Source organism: Helicoverpa zea, chromosome 26 (genome assembly GCF_022581195.2).
Source record: "Helicoverpa zea isolate HzStark_Cry1AcR chromosome 26, ilHelZeax1.1, whole genome shotgun sequence".
NCBI lineage: Eukaryota > Metazoa > Arthropoda > Insecta > Lepidoptera > Noctuidae > Helicoverpa > Helicoverpa zea.
The window spans coordinates 5111928-5133863 of record NC_061477.1 but is presented as its reverse complement, the minus strand read 5'-3'; the positions used below and the strand labels follow the sequence as shown (position 1 = coordinate 5133863).

Genomic DNA, 21936 nt, shown 5'->3' with positions numbered 1-21936 from the left:
GAAAAGAGATGTGTCCGAAAATTAGTGTGTATTTGTGTATAATTGATTATGTATGAATGAAATCAGTGCATGCATAAACTTCGGAGAAATTCAAGTTTCCGCTACGCGAACGTTTGGCCATTAGCTAGTTTTCATATAAAGCGCTTACATAGAGAGCTGTAGATTTTTACATACGTTGTTTTGAATTTGTTTATATTTGTTTAAAAACAGATTTAGAAAAAGTCGTAGGGTTTAAAAGATAAAAATATAAACGTAAAATACACTTATTAAGTCTTAGTTCTTAAAGTATGCAGTTTGGGGTCTAGATTTTCACGTTTACACAAACCTTGTAAGTGTCTCCAACATGTTGCCAAGTATCAATGATGTTCCGTTAGTAATTAAAAAGTTATAGGATATTTTACCATGAATAGATCACTGTTTACAAAGCAGTCGAATATCACGACGTTCTAAAGGAATTGCATGGTAAAATGTATGCCAATAATTAGTTTAATCATTCAACTATTCACTTGCAAAATTTCATGTCATTAAATTCAGTAATTAAAGAAAGACAATTATAATACTGACGGAGCATCGAAACCCTACATAATCCGACTAAGTTCGGATAGCTACAAAAAAGCGGCCGTGCCATATGTCTAAGCAACGTTCTTAACTTGGTAGGTTAGTATTTATTAATATGGTACAGTTGCGTACACAAGCGTTAGGAAAAAATAAAACAATTGTATTTCTTGATTGAAAAATATTTTTTTAATAATAATGCCACTATCTACGATAAAAATAAATCTTCAATTAACAAGTACTTCTCTATTTAAATATCCGTGTAAAAAAATATTTTTATTATTATTACTTACATAAATTACTTAACTACGTGATTAAAAATAACGTTAATAAACGTTACTTATTTTAACTAAAATGTCGTAGATAGTGGCGTTATTATTAAAAAAATATTTTTCATTCAAGAAATGCAATTGTTTTATTTTTTCCTAACGCTTGTGTACGCAACTGTACCATATTAATAAATATACTAACCTTCCAAGTTAAGAACGTTTCTTAGACATATGGCACGGCCGCTTTTTTGTAGCTATCCGAACTTGGTCGGATTATGTAGGTTTTCGATGCTCCGTCAGTATTATAATTGTCTTTCTTTAATTACTGAATTTAATGACATGAAATTTTGCAAGTGAATAGTTGAATGATTAAACTAATTATTGGCATACATTTTACCATGCAATTCCTTTAGAACGTCGTGATATTCGACTGCTTTGTAAACAGTGATCTATTCATGGTAAAATATCCTATAACTTTTTAATTACTAACGGAACATCATTGATACTTGGCAACATGTTGGAGACACTTACAAGGTTTGTGTAAACGTGAAAATCTAGACCCCAAACTGCATACTTTAAGAACTAAGACCTAATAAGTGTATTTTACGTTTATATTTTTATCTTTTAAACCCTACGACTTTTTCTAAATCTGTTTTTTAAACAAATATAAACAAATTCAAAACAACGTATGTAAAAATCTACAGCTCTCTATGTAAGCGCTTTATATGAAAACTAGCTAATGGCCAAACGATCGCGTAGCGGAAACTTGAATTTCTCCGAAGTTTATGCATGCACTGATTTCATTCATACATAATCAATTATACACAAATACACACTAATTTTCGGACACATCTCTTTTCTTCTAAAGTCTATGGATTAAAAAAAGTTCCGCCAGGACAACGTTCGCCAACGTTCGCCCAGCGGAATCTGTTTTTGGTGAATTTCTCCACAATGGCTGGATACACAAATTTTTATTTACCATACACAATTATAGGACGTCTTACACTAATTATCTGCATAATTAAAATCTTTAAATTCAACAACATTCCGCTGCGCGAATGAAAGTAGTTGAAAGTACTTGTTAATTGAAGATTTATTTTTTATCGTAGATAGTGGCATTATTATTAAAAAAATATTTTTCAATCAAGAAATACAATTGTTTTATTTTTTCCTAACGCTTGTGTACGCAACTGTACCATATTAATAAATACTAACCTTCCAAGTTAAGAACGTTTCTTAGACATATGGCACGGCCGCTTTTTTGTAGCTATCCGAACTTGGTCGGATTATGTAGGTTTTCGATGCTCCGTCAGTATTATAATTGTCTTTCTTTAATTACTGAATTTAATGACATGAAATATTGCAAGTGAATAGTTGAATGATTAAACTAATTATTGGCATACATTTTACCACGCAATTCCTTTAGAACGTCGTGATATTCGACTGCTTTGTAAACAGTGATCTATTCATGGTAAAATATCCTATAACTTTTTAATTACTAACGGAACATCATTGATACTTGGCAACATGTTGGAGACTCTTACAAGGCTTGTGTAAACGTGAAAATCTAGACCCCAAACTGCATACTTTAAGAACTAAGATCTAATAAGTGTATTTTACGTTTATATTTTTATCTTTTAAACCCTACGACTTTTTCTAAATCTGTTTTTTAAACAAATATAAACAAATTCAAAACAACGTATGTAAAAATCTACAGCTCTCTATGTAAGCGCTTTATATGAAAACTAGCTAATGGCGAAACGTTCGCGTAGCGGAACCTTGAATTTCTCCGAAGTTTATGCATGCACTGATTTCATTCATACATAATCAATTATACACAAATACACACTAATTTTCGGACACATCTCTTTTCTTCTAAAGTCTATGGATTAAAAAAAGTTCCGCCAGGACAACGTTCGCCAACGTTCGCCCAGCGGAATCTGTTTTTGGTGAATTTCTCCACAATGGCTGCATACACAAATTTTTATTTACCATACACAATTATAGGACGTCATACACTAATTATCTGCATAATTAAAATCTTTAAATTCAACAACATTCCGCTGCGCGAACGCACACAATCCGACAACGGAAAGGATACTTTTCTGTTTTCGTTTCTATCTAAACCAGTGGTTCTTAACCGGTGGTCCGCGGACCACTGGTGGTCCCTGGAGGCATTCCAAGTGGTCCGCGAAGCTTTGCTTCGCGACGTTGCTATCCATCTTATTTGTCCAACAGAAAAAAATGAAGGTTTGAAATGTAGCCCTTTTACGTTATTTTGGTTCTGAGTCTTAAAAAATAATTAAAATTTCCCGCTCGCTTCGCTCGCGTATTCAGAAATTATATGCCCTCGTTTTTACATTGGTCAACAAACAAAAAGTTAAGTACGTTTGGGCTACATTGGACGTAATTTTGGTTCTGAGTCTTAAAAAATAATTAAAATTTCCCGCTCGCTTCGCTCGCGTATTCAGCACCTATATGCTCTCGTTTTTGCGTTTGTCAACAAACAAAAAGTTAAGTACAACAAAAAGTTAAGTACAAGAAAAAAATTTCGCGCTCGCTTCGCTCGCGCATTTGTGATTACATATGCCTGTGTATGTCTTTCTTTACATTTACTTACCTACAAAAGAATAGAGTACTCGCGTTTTGTAAACGCTGAACATTGCGTTTGTAAGTGAAAGATTTAGTCGGAGCTAAAACTGTTTTTTTTTTACTTAGTGGACCCCCCCCTTGTCAAAGCTATAAATTCGTCCGTGGGTTTTCAACACTTGTGATTGTTAAAAACAAGCATAGAAATCTGTTGCATGCCACTACCGACATGCGTTTAGCTTAGAGTAGTACTGAACCAAGAATTCAGAAGTTAGTAAAGAGAATGTAGTCACAAAAATCTCATTGAATTAAAATCTGTAGCTTTTAGTTTTTTGCTAAATAATAAAGAAGTGAGTGCTAATTATAAAGTGTGCTTGTATTTTTTATCAAAGAACCCTCGATTTAGGCAAACCAATGGGGTGGTCCGCGGCGAGACAAACTTTTGGTAAAGTGGTCCCTCATGACAAAAAGGTTAAGAACCACTGATCTAAACGAACATCCAAAGGACATGCATGTAAAAAGAGGAGTTAAGATTATTTTGTCGAAATAGTGTTGGCAGAACAATCGAAATAAAACAAATCTGGTAATGATATTTTAAAACATTTATTAAAATTCCTCGTGGCAACAATATTGCTATCACACTATCTTCTATCACAAATGAGAACTTTACTACTAATTAAAGTAGTAAGTTTCAAAACAGTAATATTTTCATCTCACGAGAATTGATATTTAATTTTATCAGAGGTAATTTTTTGAAACTAACACAACTAAACACTTATTTTATTTACATAATTAAGCTTTAGACTTAAATCAGGCAGTTCTTGTGTTATTTTCATCAGGCCATTTGCCTCGATAATCTTAAAAATATTTACCCCAATTTAGTAGTAAATTATTTAGTCTGGCAATATTTATGCTATCAATAAAATGAAAATCGTTGCCTGAGTCTACTTCAAATACTTATAACTTCGCTACAAATTGTAACAAAAATATATAACATGGGCGTAGCTATAAATAGATCGGGCAGCGTTATATTTAAGATTTATTGTCGATACATATCCAATGGAAACTCCGGATAAAGTATTGGGGGTCTTTATGTTTATAGGTACTTATGTTTCGCTACGCCCATTCTTTCATTCTTAATAAATATAAAGTAAATGTAGATTATTTATATTAAGTTTATGTATTTATTGTCAGCACTGTGACCTTGCCTGTAGGTAAATGTGGTATTAGTTGAAGAGTAAATTAAGATTATATATCGCCGGTAATTAATTACCATAACTTATACTAAGTAAACTTTGCGGTAGAAAAGTCCTTATTGATAGATTAAAAAATCTAGTCTGTATTTTTTTTTTCTCAATAAAAGTAGTGACATTTTAAATGACCGGTATTTTTTATCGCTGGTACCGGATAATCTTTGCATTCAGATCTATAATTTTCTTATTTTGCTCTGGAATACTGACCATTAATGTTGTGCGTTTTGGATATGAATTGTCACTCCTTTTATTGGTTTTTCGATCCGTAAAATGCTTAAAACTCTCGGAACTAAAACAAAAGCTTTTAAATGGATATCTACGCCATATTTAACGCTTATCTCCTTTTAAAATATGATGACTGACCATTTATTAGGTAGGTAAGCAATGACTTAAATTCATATAAGTCACATTATGACTACGTACATCAGTCATCATAAATTAAACCATGTAGGTATCAGTAAAATTGAATTATTTTCATTATTTACCATCCAAAACCATTTTTAATATATTAAAACTCCTTTTATGAATCACATTTAAGTCGAATAACATTAATGAATAAATTGTAAATGCATTTCTTTGGAGAGAATTATTATACTGTTCTGAATTATTCAGGGTTACAGTATATCTACGTTACACTATTCAGATATGAATAATAAGACATATTTTAAGTTACAATTAAGATAAGAAGACACAATTCCTTATTACAGTCGGCCCTAAGAATTATAATCCCCATTGCACATTTTAATATCCTTAATTTCATTCGTATTCTTACCGTACGCGCTTATTTTATTAGGTAGGTGAAATGAATCACCATTATATAGCCGTTTTGAAAATCACTTAAAATAGCATAATTAAATGACGTTAGCTAGCGTTGTTAAAATTGTTTTTAGTATTTAATTAAATAAATAAATACTTAAAATCAGAGCTTACATTTTATGCAAACGAAAGGAAAATAAAATTAAAAGTCTGACAACATTCTTGAGTTGCCAGTTAATTTTCAGAAGAAAAATGGTAGTTTTGAATATATTTTTCAATTCCACATAAATAAATAAAATAACGTGATTAGAGCCATTACTATTTTAACACTCTGGTTAACGCAAACATTTTTTAATCATGTTAACTACGTCCTTCTATCGACAGATCACCATTGAGATTCTTTACACTTTGAACCATTTAAAAAGCTCTTCACTCCAACAATGCCTTAATAATATTAAGCAACAATTTAAACTGTTGGTGCTGTAAGTATTTTGCCACACTTTACTTTTAGGCATATTGATATCTCTCACTTTCATCCCACAATTCTTTCCAAAACACATCATTTTAAAAACCAGTGCTATGCAGGCCTCGATATCCTGAATCGCTGGCCAAACGACTCTCAATCTTATAGTGCAACACATAAAGTCGTGTTTACGACTGGACTGACGACACCGAATGTTTACCGAATGGAAAACTTTTAATTAAATGCTTATGGTACTTATGGTGTCCGCTGGTGCCGGAGTGACAATCGGTTGCTGGATTGTGGGATCTAGCAGTGGGATGCTGTCTGTGGTCCTGTTAGCGAAAAAAAACATCAAAATCATATATTATCCAAATGATTGACCCTAAATTAACGAATGTTGCCAGTATGTTGGGCATAATATAATATTAAGTGTATCTGCTATTCAGCCAGCGGAGAAGCGTCTATTTTACCAAGATTTTTTACAACCCTTCTAGAATCTTCTAAAATTAAGTTAAATAAGAAGGTACATTGTAAGAAAATGAGACATTACAAACCTATTTCGTGTAAGCGTAGGTTCACTAATAACAGCTTCGCAGCACGGTGCTGTAGTCTTTGGCTTCACGATAGGCAACGTTGTACATATTGTTGTCGTTAGGTATATGTACTGAAAACATTACATTACATTTTAAACAATATCATGTCGAAAAAAAATAATAAAAATAAATACTCCTGAAACAAGTACCCGAGTTTCAAATGAAATTGTTAATGACCATCGGTATTTTTCAAAACTTACCATAGCGACGACCAGTATCAAGTAAATTGTAGGCGTAGACCAATGTGCCGCGTTTTCTATAGCCACAACGCCCATCACCCAGTTGATGGCAAAAAATGGCTCCAGGACCAGACATAAGTTTAGATATGTCTTCAGTTCGTTGCCCTCTGTGTTCCAAGTCCATTTCCACGATACATTGTCCATGTACAGCATGTTAAGGAGACTCTTGTCATGCATAGCTTTTGCAGCTTGAGCTAAATTGGGCTAAAACAACGTTATTTTTATTAAATGCTACCATTTTAGAAAGATTTAAAACTACCATAATTTTGTTGTTTTTTACGCTGGCAACTGATCTCACCTCACTGCCAGTTTCAGCGTTTTCCGGTATTGCCATATTCACATAGTGACAATCGTCTTCACTCCCGTTGTAATCCTTGTCCAATGTTTCTGAACTGTCCGTATTCTTCCTACTACTCCCTGGCGTGTAAATATTATCTAAAGTATCGATACTACCATTTTTATCGTCCATTTGATCAGTTTTAGGCCAATTCGCTATATGATGGTCTACTAATTCTTGTATCTTCGCTGTTAGAGTTTCTGCCTGCTTTTTATTGACACTTTGCAAGCCTAATATAATGATGGCTGTGTTGATAAGAATTAGGATCATGGCTGGTACCATGAAGCCCATTACCATTCCTTTTTCTATAGACATCCAGCAGTAATGCTTTATTTCATAGTGTTCCATTGATAGGGCGTAGTTAAACTGAGAAGAAAGAGACATAACATACAGTTTATTCAACAGCTGGACAACTTAACGTATATATTGCCAATTTTATAAGCTGTGCCTAGACTAATTTTTTCTTAATTTCAGAAGGTATTACCATTATTAGATCATATAAGCTATTGTTCCATCAAATGCGGTAAGATCGGGGGATACTTGAAAAAAAAATGGCACAATTGTTGAAATGCGATTCTTACCATGACAACAACAGCAGGGACACCATAAGCCAGCAGATAGTTATACTTGAGAGGCAACAGAGTGTCGCAGGCGCAGTATTCCGCAACTGCAGCGGCGAGGGCCACTATCCACATCGCGCAGGACACGTGCGTGTAATGCAGGAGGAGAGCTATCCTCTCGCATTGAGAGGGAGAGGAGACACCCTGGGAAAGAAGGTATGTGAAGTCAAGAAATTGATAGATGTAAATAGAGTAAGAAGGACGTAGACAAGTTAAAACAGCTTCTCATTGAAGTATATGAAATGTAAGGAAGTTGATATGTGCGGCTATTCTGATTTCATTCAAAAAAGCCAATTTAGATAAAACATAGTATTGTGACTTTGGAAATAGGTACTGAAAATTAAAGAGAAAAATAATAATTGTCTTTCTAGTTGCGTCCTTGGGTCTTAGGAGGTCGTTAATTAGCACAATAACTACGCGAATCATTCACATACAGTAAATATACAAGTTGGCAAAGCTTTGATACATAACACTCACCATAACAGCCTGAATATAAATAATAGTGCAAGCAGCTAAACAGCAGCACAAGTTGATATTGATGGGATACAGCTTGCTGCTGCGACGGAACTCAGCCGCGTACTCGCTCCACATGAGCCACATTACTGCGCTAATGAGGAGTACCACTGCTATGCCGCTCGTAATGAAAATCTGGGAGAGAAATAGGAATGTTGAGCTAATGTTGGAAAAATTCTACATACCTACTGAAAAAACTTTTGGTATGAGATGGTAGGTAAACTTCTCAGTCACGGTACGCGTATATAGATTGAATGGCTTGAGTACTGATCTTAAGTGGGCACATTTAAATAATATTTCTTTAGTACATAGCCCATTTATCGAGGAAGGATATGCTTTATACCGGTACGCGAAGACGGGACTCGGGACGTAGATGAAACCAATAGGGGAAGCTAGTATATAGGTTTAATGGTATAACAAGTCTTTCAATACCAGTCTCATATTTAAGGTTCCTGAGGAGCTGTGGTAAAATAATAATGTCATCTACATAAACTCACCAATATCATCCACTCGTTCCTAACACCGTGGCAGTTGTTAAACCCGTATAGATACGTCACACTGTCTATGATGTTATGCTCCTTCAAATCCGCATCAGCTAAAGAATCATCTGGTATATCTGGCTCTGGGTCTACTTTGTTCTCTGAGTTTTTGCTTATCACTGTTAAAAAAATATACATATTAGTTACTTGAGTTGGTATTGTAAAGAAGCCACTTTAAGTCGTTTGAAAGAGTAGTATGCAGTTGCATACTTTCAAATGGAAAGTTGTAAACAATAAATAATAAATTAAGGTAGTGTAGTACTTAAAGAACAAGATAGTTTACCGTCGAAATCAGTGACACTGCTTTACGGGACCTCAAGAATTTGTGACCATTTCAACTTTTGTCAGCTAGTTTAAGGGTATAAAGTAGCACTTACCTTGATTACTCCTAGCTACGAACTCAGGATTGGGATACAGCTGAGGGTTATCATCGTAAATGGAAGACGTAAAGTTGGACACAACGCCCCCATACTCCGTGTCATAGGAAGTAATATCGTAATCCGACCGATCATCAGCTCTAGGATACGTAGACTTGTGATATCTGATGGAAACTGGCTGAAAAGATCGGTACGAAGGCTTCGATTTGAAATACCCATCGTCTCCTAGCCTTCGGAGATGGTGGGAACTCTTGTTTTGGGAAGCTGAAAGAATTTAACATCGTAAAAATACCTATTTAAGATTGAGAAGTTCTCTAAAATTAAACGTGTCTCAATTTCACATATAGGTAGTAAGAAAGTTATTTATCCATGTGATATGATTGCATTAGGTACATCTTTGCTGAGCTTTGTTATTCAAATGTTTTGCTCTCTTCTGAGATATGCGTAAAGTTATTTTTTTTGTTTTCACATCATTTTAAAATGATAATTTAATTCAATAGCAATGAAATTAAACTTTTTTTATTTATTGATACAAATGTGAAGGTCAAAGTAGTTTGTGAGTTTAGCTATCTACCTCATAATATACCCCCATAAAGCAACCAGACTTCGGTTATCTCTTATATTATTAGTACAAATAAAGTCTTACCATTTGCATCGACACTAAACCACTGTATAATAACCAAGAATAAAAATATTAATTTAAAAACAAATGACTGCATTGTGATTATTCCTCTCAAATGCCTTCTGAAGCATCAACTGTAACGAAACATCTATTTACACTGATCATTTGAAGAATATTATATTTACATAATCTAGTAAACAAGTGTTATTTATAAAGTTTTATCCACTTAATTATTTAGGCGGCGATGAAAGCTAGGCCAGCCATTTTCACAATTACCGCGGAAAATCGATACAGTACAGTACGATCCTTTGTACGGGTGATCTTTAACATGTCCTAGGTAGTATACAAGTTAATACTTTAGATTTCAACTCAAGTAAGTAAAATTTAGAGAATTTAAATCACGCCCTAAAAATAACAACATTTGAATCTATTTAGGTATGAATGACTTCTCGTTATAACAAAACAGGCATTGCTTGTTGGTACATGAATAGGATTTTTATGCCAACTGTTGGAACTGCAATATTTGGTTTCTGGCTCCAGTATGAATGTTTTCTCAGCTTTGCGAGACAGCAGATAGTATAATTTCTTCTAGAATTCCCATTGGTGCCAGAAACATGTCATCTTTTATCGTTTCTTAGTATCATAGTCACTTGTGCCGTGTGCCGCGCAGTAGCATAGTGCGTGGATTACTTTAGATATTGATCCGGTAGAAATATTATTAATTGCCATGGCAATACCACAATTATATAATGTCAAAGCATAGATATAATATTACTAAACAAGATTGCGCACGCTCAAAATATATATTTACGAAAATGAACTCTATTCTAACGCAATAAGGTACTAAATTGGTTGCATAATACACAGAGGCAAATCCGAGCCGAGAGGGATAGTTCGAACGGAGGCTGTTTGTCTCTTTCTAACACCTTGCCAGCATAAAAAAATGTTGTGATCAAAAGTTTTGTCTTCCCAAAAACAATTGAATCACTTATATTTTTATCTTATTTTAACAATTGTAAGTCAACAAATTAATAACAATCGCATTAATTTATTCGTATTTATTATTAAAACATAAACAACATAAATTTTTATTTTGCTTTTTTTTATTTTCTAGCGGTAACCCTGAACATTCTTGGCGCGTAATCAGCATTTAAAATTTTGTTTATATTTTTTTGTATTAAATCAATTTAAACTATTAAAATGGTGAAAAAGTGTTGCGTTTCTACTTGCAAAAGTGAATCCTATGGTGGTTGCAATATATCGTTCCACAGGTTAGCTAATAATAACATTTTCGTAAACCAAACAACTAGGGTGCCCATGAATTCTTGTAACGAGTCAAAATATGGGTGATGGATTTTAAAACTGTTGTACTATTGTTATAGCTTCCCAAAAAATGAAGAAAGGCGACATAAATGGCTCAGCAGTCTTTATATGAAGTAGAAATACAAAAAAAACAGTCTTCACTTCGAATCTTCCTGCTTTTATACTGCTAATTTCCGCTAATTATTAAAAGCCTTTATTAGTATCTTAAGGTCACAAACTGCGTAAGTTAAAACTTCAATACTAATCTGTGTTTAATAATCTTAGCAAATTCGGATTTGTCTCACATAGCTTAATCTCATAGTCACCCTATTAGAAAGGGACAGACAGCCTCCGTACTAACTGTTTCACTCGGCTCGTTTTTTGGGTTTATATGCGCAGTCCTGTTTACTAATATTATGTCTATGTGTCAAAGATACAGCAGAGTTCCACTTCCTTGATTCATTATGTTTTTATTATTTCTCTCTCTTACAAGAGGAACTGTGTATAAACGTCTCACTCTAATGTTTCGCATGTAGATCCAGATGTTTATTTATCATAATAATCTCGCGACCCAGACACATCTGTCACATTCACAACAAATTCAAAAACGCAATAGAAATGTAACCAAAAATAGATACTAAAATGAGTGCAATATTAAAATTTATCCGTGAAAACCATATACTGGCCCTTATCGAACAGGCCATAGCAAAAAAGAAGTCCCGGCTGAGTTTGAACGCGTTTGAAATCATCGAAATACCCGATTTGCTTTACACCTGCTCTGATGTGGAACATCTTTACTTGCATAGGAACAAAATTACAGTGGTCCCGGTGGAAATAACACAGCTGGTGAACCTCACGACGCTAACTCTAGACTACAATAACATTACTCAGTTGCCGCCGGAGATCGGTCATTTAAAAAACCTGGTGAATCTAAACATAAGTTACAATCCTTTAAAAGTGTTAATTCCTGAAATTGGTGAGCTCGAAAACCTTGAGGCTTTCTGGTGCAACAGGATAGGGCTGCGGGAGATACCGAAGGAAATAGGGAAGTTGGAGAAACTCGACACTTTTGGCGCGCGAGGCAATGAAATTATTGCTTTACCTGAAGAGATAACAAAGTTATCTAAGCTAAGGTAAGAGGCTCTTGAAGTTAATAAGTGAATATGCTGGTGAACAGAGTCATATTCTTATCTCAAAATATTTTCTTTACTATTTATGGGATTTTCTAATATTCAACTTGTTTCCTAGAGGAATAATAGCTTTGTGCTGCAGAGATAAAGCTTAAATCCGCTTTAACGCAGTCCACTGACCCCTTTCCACTATTCATGTCAAACCAGTGTCTTAAATTACTTCAAAAATTTATTTAGAAGATTAATCTGTAAATACAGAAATATTTTAAAACAGAAATAAGGAGTTTGTTTGAACATTTTTGAAAACCAATTTTGAAAAATTATTTCAGTGTCAGACAGTTCATTTTATGTAGTCATAGTGTAGGCTACGTTTTTATCCAGATGTGTAAAGCAGGTAACTCAGTAGTTGTAGTAGTAGGTGAAACCGTATTTGTTTAAATTACCTTCATACCTCTGCCATCAATAAATATTATTTTTTTGTGATTATTATATTTCATTTATGAAATATTATATTTTTAGTACATAGAATGACAAGAATAATAATTCAGTATTTGTTTTTTTCTAAGGTGTTTTACGGTAATGCTTGACATTGACCTTAATATGTATTTATTTGATACCTGTTTAACTGTACTTTGGCCAAGGTTACCTCATTTGAACACAAACAAACCTTGGATTTGGCCTTACAGTTTTTATCTCCTATTTGCTATATTATTTCATAATTATTTATTTTAATTTTGAATATAATAATATAATTCTTTTAACTGAAGCTATTTGTACCAATTTTATTTTAAATAGATTCATTTAAAAACCTCCATAATGCTTTGTATTCAAAAAAGTTGTCTGCAATAAAAACTTCTCTGTACAGCCAAGTCCATGTTCTACCCTCGTCCCAAGGGATCTCTTTTTAACCCCCGACGCAAAAACGACGGGGTGTTATAAGTTTGACGTGTCTGTGTGTGTGTGTGTGTGTGTGTGTGTGTGTATGTGGCATCGTAGCTCCCAAACGGATGATCCGATTGTAATGCGGTTTTTTTTGTTAGAAAGGAATGTCATTTGGGAGCTAATGCTGGAAATGGGATATGGCGGATGAAACCCTAGAATGGTATATAACCTTGGATCACCAAAGGTTAATCTTTATTGTTTCTCAATCTGTGCAATTCTCCCAGAGCCAGTTTGTCATGAGGATTGTTAAACAGCTTCCTTTGGCTGAGATCGCATATAGCGAACCCATCATAAAAAGAAGGAAAAATTAAGGAGCTCCTTTAAAAAACCATGAAATAAAATTAAATTATAAATTTAAAAAAACCCCCGACCCAAAAAAGTACGCAATTATTATGACAAAATGTTATAAACGATAAACCCTATAAAAAGCAAAAAATAACTTTAAACACTACGTAAGTACCAACTAAAGCATGTCAGACTAAACAAAATTTTGACGTGTCGGGGGACCGCTTTTTACCTTCAAAAATACTTACACAAATCAAATGAAGACTACCTAATTACAACATTCGTATAAAAAACACGTATCTAAACAAAATTATATAAAAAGTTATAAGAAGGAATGTAGTAGTATATAATTACTTCTAACGTTAGGCTAATAAATTAGAGCGGTCCCCCGACACGTCAAAGGATATAGGAATTTTAATTTTAGCAAGGACTGGCAGTTTCTCTGCAGTTTCACCTGCATCTTGGGAGAATGTCTATGTTTCGTCTTTATTATATGTATTAACTAGTATAAACTATACTATACAAACTTCTTGTTTCACAGATGGTTGACCCTAGAGAACAATTTAATAGAGAGGCTGCCCCGCAGTATGGACAAAATGGAGGCTCTAGTGCACTGCAACTTACGAAACAACAAAGTCAAGGAGTTTCCACTCTCCATTCTGAAATGTCCCGATCTCATGTTTCTGCAGCTAAATAATAATCAGGTAAGATTATGTTACAAGTTGTCCTAGTTCATCTTTATCAGTTGTTATGGGTAGTCAGTAAGTCTGTCGAGCAGTCTTTCCAAGGAGTGTTAGGTTGCCAGGGTAACTGGGTTGAGGAGGTCAGATAGGTAGTAGCTCCTTGCAAAACACTGCATGCTGCATCCAGTTAGACTGGAGGCCAACCCCCACGTAGTTGGGAAAGGGTGAGACAGATGACGGTATGCTACAAGCTGTTGCGCTCTTCCTGTGAGAACTACTTCGTGCTGCCTCATAAAAAGTACCCTTAAGCCTTTCTTGATAAACAACTGAAGGAATTTTTCGAAATGAATTAGTAGCTCCCGAGATTAATAGGTTTAAGCAAGACCAGAGAACCAAACAATTACATTCATACCATCTGCAATTGAGACGTAATTACTCATGAGTTATATTATGTATTAAGTTTAGTACATACATATGAATCATTCATATAATATACAAACACCTAGACACCTCCATAAATAAATTTTCCTCATTTTTTGCATCTACTGGATTGGCCTTCACGCGATTATAATTGGTACCATGACAAAACCAGTTCTAGGTTGCAGATTTTTATTTTTTTATGGCTACAAGTGTTATGACGTAATGTAGAAATGTTTCTTCCGCATTCGTAGGCTTTTTGTACGTTTTTGAATTATTGTAATATTATCACTACATAGTATGAAACAATATTGCTTGTTATTGTCTGATCCTATAGATAGGTAGATAATGTTTAGATCTTCATCATCATCCTCCGAGCCTTTTTCCCAACTATGTTGGGGTCGGCTTCCAGTCTAACCGGATGCAGCTGAGTACCAGCGCAATGTTTAGATCTGCAAAACCATACAAATTCAGCATAGCTTATAAAAAAAAATACCAAGAAAACAGGTTTTTAATCGCGCCTTTTATACTACGACAAATTCTAGTGCAAGGCAACATTACATAAATCAAGTGACAATCGTTTCACTCGGCCACCGTGACGGGCACTTTTCTTCGAGATGGCCTTGCTTACAACCAATTCAGTTACACTTAATTGATAGTGTAACAATGATAATTTGAAAGTGACCTGCAGTGATTCCAAAAGCAAGCCGATAAGAGGCTCATAGCCCGCAAGGGTTGTACCTACTATACCTTTTTCGGGCTAATGGGCTTCATATAAAGCGAGTTATCCTCTGAGCCTTTTCCCCAACTATGTTGGGGTCGGCTTCCAGTCTAACCGGAAGTAGCTGAGTACCAGTGCTTTACAAAGAGCTTCATATAAAGCCAGTAGATACCCATTATTCAATTTTAAATACATAGTATATGCTTCATCTGAAAGCTACTTAAGGCAAGCATCATATCGGTTTATATTTTGTGTTAAAATGTTAAGCAAAATCTAGGCATATACAATTGCCAGAACGTGTAATAATTTCTCTATTTTAGCCGTATGTACTAAAGGTAATTATGATTATTTTGGGAATTACCTCACGCAGAGGTCTCTTCTGACGAATTATGAAATGACTATAGAATGTAGGAATGTGTCATAATCACACCAGCTATTCTTCAGAACAATTATAATTGACGATATTTTTCAACATCTAAGTCGACTTTGGCGGTATATTTTTATGGGAGAATGACCTAAGACATATCGGTCACTGCAGTTGATAGCCAGCCATTATTTTTTATTACTTCAAATATACAGAATAAATAATGTTTACAATGCTGTTGCATGACCACCAACCTTATCAGGAATGGGTCCAAGCTATTCGTGCCTTTTTTTAGATCCAGCCGCTTACCGACGACAAACTCTTAAAGTGTTGATCGAGGTTCTTAGCCAATATACAAACTGATTAACCGGTTAAGCGAACAAAAAAACAAACTCTTCTGTCTTCATAATTTTATAATGTGACTTTTGTTTTCAGATATCGTATCTCCCATCAGAGTTCGACACGTGTTACCTTTCCGTTCTGGAGATGATCGATCTTCGGCTGAATCCTATCTGCGAATTGGCGCATCCTGTATGTACTTACTTATCTAGTATTGCAGGCTCCATTGATAAATAGACTATCTGAAATAACTTTTCGGACAACAAATCGGACCACTAGTTCCTGAGACTATCGTATTCAAACAAACAAAGTCTCAGGTTTATATGTATATAAGTTCCTATAGTGAAAATGAGTGGCTGCGACCTAGCCACTATTACATTGTTTTAGTTTAGTTCTATTGAGACAGGGATCTTTATGAATTCCCTATATCCACATTGATAGATGAGCTTCCATCCAAGGAACGCCTTAACGCTACTTAACTTTCAATCGGTTGCCTTGTCTGGCTTTTATTCTTTTCTATTGTTTCTTTATTTCTATCTCTATTATTAACAAAAACTATTTAAAAAATCCTGTAAAAATACATTTGTCTTCTAACAAAACACTGTCCCTACCAGGAACATCCCCTCGTACGTTACGCGGAAGAGCTACCCGCCACAGACAGCACGCTAGTAGACCTGTCTTCTCAACCTTCGAGCAGCAGCCGACATGGGGCCCAAGCGCTGGCTATCAACGCGACCGCTCTCAGACTGCCCGCGGTGCCGCCTAATAGACATAATGAACCTATGGTTATTGGTAAGATTACAGTTTACAAGTATTTTTTTAGATTCTTGAAAAATCCTAAAATAATTGTGGATATAATATAGTACGGTAGACATAATTTGACTTCAAGGAGGTTAAACCTGGGAGGGAATTAGAAAAGAAAGTCTTGGCAATAGAAAGTCTCTGAATGATTGCCAAAAAAAGAAATTTATAATGTTGCTAAGTTACAATGCTTTCTCCAGAAATGGACTTAGACGCGTCCTCAGTGGAATCTTCAGAAGATTGGGAGAACAGCGTGAACAGCTCCGAACTGGATGTTCAGTACCAAAGTGATGAGGAACGCGCCGAAAATGAGGTAAAGGAAATTTAAGGAAACGCACATTCCTACCACAAATTCATATGTTTCCTCTTCTTCATTCGACATCTTGCCCATATCCCAATTTTACAAGGGATTGGCGCAGCATGTTTACCTCTTCCATAGTCTTCTATCTGCCTTCATCGCACAAGTAATGTTTTTTAGCCATGTCGACTTTCACACAATCTGTTTTCTTTGATTCTCCTTCTCCACAATATCCATCCAAATTTATACTCAAAAGCTTGCTCATAACATGATCCTCTTTCCTCTGCATCACATGCCCATATCGTGAGATAATGGTTATTTTCTATTATTATGGTAATTATTTTGATACTAAATACTTGGTATATATTATTATAAAAATCATAACTCCCCCTACCCCTCCCTTTTCCCATCCTATCCATATTCCAAACACCGGACGGTATTGTTAACAAGCTCACGTTAGATCGCACAATTCTTTCAGGCCGTTGGCATGGTGTTGCCAGAGCTATCCCGCTACGCGTCCACTGCCAGCTGAATCTCTAACGACTGAACAATATCCAATATGGCGTCGCACTGGCCGTCGGCCATCTTGGATCCGTAAGTTAAAATGCATACAGATTTTGAAATTTTTCAATTCTTCTCTGTTCTTTTGTTAATATTGTTTCTCATTTGGAGTATGACTTTTGAGGATGATTTTGAATAACGAAAAGTTAGGATTTGATTTCGATTTTGCGGGAATGGAACCAAATTCATGATCATTGATTGATTAAGATTTTTTATAAGTTCTTTTCACAGCTTAGGGTACTTATACCTTTAAGACTGTTCATAAATATAAGAGCTATTGTCTATATTTTTGGAAACAAAATTCAGTATTACTAAATAATATGACTACTTAAACATATTTTTTGTTTAAAATCGATACAAAAGTTTAGAATCAAAATTGTATGGGATCCTATCAAAACCTTTTTTTTAATGACAACTAATTTTGAAACCGTTCGAATTCAAAATTTGTCGAATAGTAGTAATCGAATCGATAATACATCTATCTTCGTGCTACGGTGAACTGAGCGCTATCGTTGAACTGTGTTGGGTTCAAAATTAGTTGGCAGTAAAGGCTTCAATAGATCTTTAGTAGAATGGTATTTCATATAAAAGATTAGAGATATTAATTCCGTTTCTAAAGCTCTGTAGTTCTGGGAAGTATATTAAAAATATATATTCGTTTTCATTCTCAATAATATTGTAGAAAATCCATATTATGTATATATTATATATATATGAAGATTACATACAACAATATAACATAGAAGATTCATTCTCTTTATACACCGGTAAGATCACTATCTAAATAAAGTTATTTCTTGAAAAAAAAGCTAATTACAGACTTACTATATCTCAGATTAAAACTTTTTTATAAAAAGTTATTTTTCGTCAAGCACAAAATAAAGCAATTAAACATGAAATATATTTTGCAAAATATGTTGCTTTAAGTGAACATTGTTTATATAAAAATATATTTTTGTATTTTATATTCTGTTTTGTATTATTATCAGCCTAGATTTCTGAAATTCGTTCTAATTTGCTGTGAAATCAAATGTTGGTTGGTTGCTAATATTTTTAATCAACCTTCAAAAATAATATTTCATATTGCAAGTATAATTCGTGTTTCAGAAATTAAGGATAAGTTTTTTTTAAAGTCTGTGAATTATGAAGTCAATTATTTACTTTGTTTTTATTTATATGGCTATGTAAAATCTTCATTCACTTTCATTTTCAATTGTAAATACCTATGTTTACAAAAAATTGCGCCATTTTTTTATAAGGTAATGAACGTTATAAAAAAATGACCAATTAAGAGGCAGATAGAAAATACTGGAGTATGTTTGTTCTTATAACTAACTTATATAGATATACAATGTGTTTGGAATTAAACCACGATATATATTTAAAAAAATACAAAACTATATAACAAAAAAATACTTTTGGTTTTAAATAAGTGAAAAAAATTGAGTTTCATATCTTTTTCGCACTGATAATCAAAATAATGTACCTTTTATAGGACTTTTGTACTTTTATCTGTCGAATGTCATAAAAAGAATACTATGATATTTGAAGATCTATCTAAAAAAAGTACATTAAAATATGGCCTATCCACAAAAAAGATATTTGGCTTTATTTTTAAATTTTACATTAATTTCTCATTTTTGTGTGAACACTACATGAAGGTTGTACTACATTATTTTAGTTTTTGGTTCCTATTATTAAGTTAATTTTGTCATTAAAAATGATATTAAATGTGTCAAAAGGGTTCGGGATTTAATGTTAAAAGAAATTGTAAAGAATAATTATAAGTTTAAAAACAAAATTGTTAAGTTTTAGTTTTATAAAACATTATTTTAAATCATCGGGACTACTTTTGTTTACTTGAAAAGTAAAATTATGATCTAATAATTGGCTCCGTGCCCTTTTAAAGCCAATATTAGGTCTTTACATTTTTTAAAATTTCATTTCTGAACTGTTTGCAAACAAAAGAGTTTGTAACACATCTATAGAGTAACTTTTTATTATATTTACATTACCCCGACTATACACTTGTAAGAAATTACCATAAGCTACTTATGGAAGGGTTTATTTTCTAAATCTATCGTAAGTTAATTACGTGACCAAAACATATGTAGTAACTAATGTAAAGCCGGCTTTTCGTAAGCATTTTAAAGACCATACATTTCAATTCATCTCTCAATCTATTTGTACTTGTACATATCGTATACTGCCACAAAATGGTGCTATATAAACCATTTACATTAATGTCATTTAAACATTTTTCGAATTACCATATTAAGGCCAATTTTCTTGATACTTGAGTTCTTTTATAATATTTTTTTAAATTAAATGCGATTGTTGTGAATTGGTGGTATCACTCTATTATCGCCTATTATAAGTGCAAAAGTTTGTATGTCACGCTAAAACTATTGAATGGATTTTGATAAAACTTAACAGTAATAAGTTTAGCTTATGCATTGGAATGACATATAAGTAGGCTACTTTTTACCCAGGTGAGGGAAGTAGTCCCTAAAGCAGGTGAAACCGCAGTCGGAAGCTTGTAATTCTTTGCTTGAAAAAGTTGTGCCCCTTTATCAAGCAAAGACTTGAATTTTATATCAGTAATCAAATAAATAAAAATGATAGTTAATAAAAAACGACCAAATCAAATCAATCAATTGTGATATCACAAGTTGAAAGATTATTTGAAAAAAAGGGGAAGTTAAATCACTTGAAATTATTTTGGGTAAAATACTTGGTAATCGGTAGGAGAAATTCAGTAATCGTAAGAATACTGGTAATCGTATGAGGGAATTAGGACGTATAGATATGTGAAAGGCATGAATTTATGCCTTATGCGAGTCAATCTACAAAATCATGAAATTGTGAAGATTTTTGTAATTTAAGAAAAGAACTCAAGGATTAAGAATTTGTACTTTTTCATTATAATATACAACCTTTGTGGTTCTGTACCAATATTGATATTTGTATAACAATGTATACGTATTAATTAGACTACATATTTCAAATTATCAATACATGTATTTAACCGAAATTATTAAAATACAAAACCATGTAACAGTAGGCGTAAAATCTTCAAAATGTAATATTTCAGTCAAAATTTAGTTTACTAAGAAGACTGTAAGGGTCATGGCACACATGAACGGCACAGCTCCAACCCAGCGATTAACTTGTCATCAATATAACAACCAACGGTGGTTTGACAGCGGGCTACCTAACAACAGCTTCGCTGTTTGGCGAGACGTTCATATGTGCCAAGACCTTAAGCCAGACCAAAATGGCGGAATTCAGTCTGTTTAAAAAGACATGTCAATATATCCACAATAAACTTAAGGAACATTTACACAGAGTGAATTTTATGTATCGATCCATAGACATAGAAAATGATAGAGCGTTCAATAAAAAAATACAGCCGGGTATTTGTCAGTTAGGTATTTATATGGTAAGGCCTTTTATAGGCGATACATAATATAGAATATCGGGAACGGGGTTTAGTCGTGCTAAAATTCTCTCTGTGTAAATGTAGTTTTATACAGGGCGTTCCATATCTATGATAAATTCGGTCTCATAGCCGTGGGAAGTTCTGTATTATGTAGTTATACTAACGTAGCTTGGCCCTATAAGGTTACAAGTCTTGGTTGTAAATATATGCTCATGATTACGAATGTAAACATCTCTTTATGGTAATAAAAACACTTTAAAATTATGTATTGTTTTATTTTAAAATTTTAGCTTAATTTACGTTAAGCTTGGATGCAATAGATGACGCTACTAGTCTAGTGTGTGACGTCATGTTCGTCTTTATTTTAGTCGTGTATTGGTCAGTTTGCATTGTGCCACTGTCCAGGGCCGTCTTAACCTATGGTGCAGGGTGTGCGACCCGGGCGCCTCGGTCTCAGGGGTGCCGCGGGACGCCCCACCACCAGGAAATTTCGATGAAATTACACCCGTTTGATAAGGAAGTTCCACATTGTATCATGATACTGACAAGCAAAGTTTCTAAAAAGGTCGCCTTCGCTTTGTTTGATTGATCATTTTGATTATTTTTCACTTTTAACATCCTCCAACTAAGTGAACAAATTCTCGTTCGCTAAGCTCGCGGCTAGATGACAATGTATGTATATGTTCTATTTTCTGATTTATTGAGGCACCGAATTAACGAACACCAATGGCACTCGCTCTTATCACGGTTTCTTTTTATTTGTACCCTAGCCGTTTTCCCGCGGTTTCACCCGCGTCCCGTGGGAGCTACTGCCCGCACCGGGATAAAATATAGCCTATGTTACTCGCCTATGTGTATGTGTATGTGGTGGCCTAGTGGGTAAAGAACCATCCTCTCGAGTAAGAGGGCGCGGGTTCGATTCCAGG

General features: G+C 34.1%; 2 protein-coding genes across 3 annotated transcripts; one reads left to right on the top strand and one right to left on the bottom strand.

Moving 5' to 3' along the window:
* Nucleotides 1-3997: 3997 nt before the first annotated feature.
* LOC124643152 lies at nucleotides 3998-10074 on the bottom strand. Its single transcript, XM_047182026.1, has 9 exons — nucleotides 9750-10074; nucleotides 9104-9367; nucleotides 8685-8845; nucleotides 8152-8322; nucleotides 7636-7818; nucleotides 7016-7420; nucleotides 6679-6921; nucleotides 6440-6549; nucleotides 3998-6217 (listed from the first exon to the last, which is right to left on the bottom strand). The coding sequence occupies exons 1-9, from the start codon at nucleotides 9820-9822 to the stop codon at nucleotides 6124-6126; spliced, it is 1704 nt and encodes a 567-aa protein (XP_047037982.1). The 5' UTR covers nucleotides 9823-10074; the 3' UTR covers nucleotides 3998-6123.
* Nucleotides 10075-11491: 1417 nt separating this feature from the next.
* On the top strand, nucleotides 11492-21273 carry LOC124643032 (leucine-rich repeat-containing protein 10). 2 transcript variants are annotated; one of them, XM_047181868.1, is made up of 6 exons: nucleotides 11492-12160; nucleotides 13926-14088; nucleotides 16005-16100; nucleotides 16523-16700; nucleotides 16910-17022; nucleotides 17468-21273. In XM_047181868.1, the coding sequence occupies exons 1-6, from the start codon at nucleotides 11670-11672 to the stop codon at nucleotides 17537-17539; spliced, it is 1113 nt and encodes a 370-aa protein (XP_047037824.1). In that variant the 5' UTR covers nucleotides 11492-11669; the 3' UTR covers nucleotides 17540-21273. The 2 variants fall into 2 exon arrangements, with proteins under 2 accessions (XP_047037824.1, XP_047037825.1); XM_047181869.1 differs by having other exon boundaries at nucleotides 11500-12160; nucleotides 17486-21273.
* Nucleotides 21274-21936: the final 663 nt, after the last annotated feature.

Coding starts and splice junctions, on each gene's coding strand:
- LOC124643152 (XM_047182026.1), bottom strand. CDS start 9,822: ATGCAGTCATTTGTTTTTAAATTAATATTTTTATTCTTGGTTATTATA. Junction 6,922..7,015: donor ACGCTGAAACTGGCAGTGAG/GTGAGATCAGTT, acceptor ACGTTGTTTTAG/CCCAATTTAGCTCAAGCTGC. Junction 6,550..6,678: donor TGATACTGGTCGTCGCTATG/GTAAGTTTTGAA, acceptor TAATGTTTTCAG/TACATATACCTAACGACAAC.
- LOC124643032 (XM_047181868.1), top strand. CDS start 11,670: ATGAGTGCAATATTAAAATTTATCCGTGAAAACCATATACTGGCCCTT. Junction 12,161..13,925: donor ACAAAGTTATCTAAGCTAAG/GTAAGAGGCTCT, acceptor CTTGTTTCACAG/ATGGTTGACCCTAGAGAACA. Junction 17,023..17,467: donor AGGAACGCGCCGAAAATGAG/GTAAAGGAAATT, acceptor AGCTCACGTTAG/ATCGCACAATTCTTTCAGGC.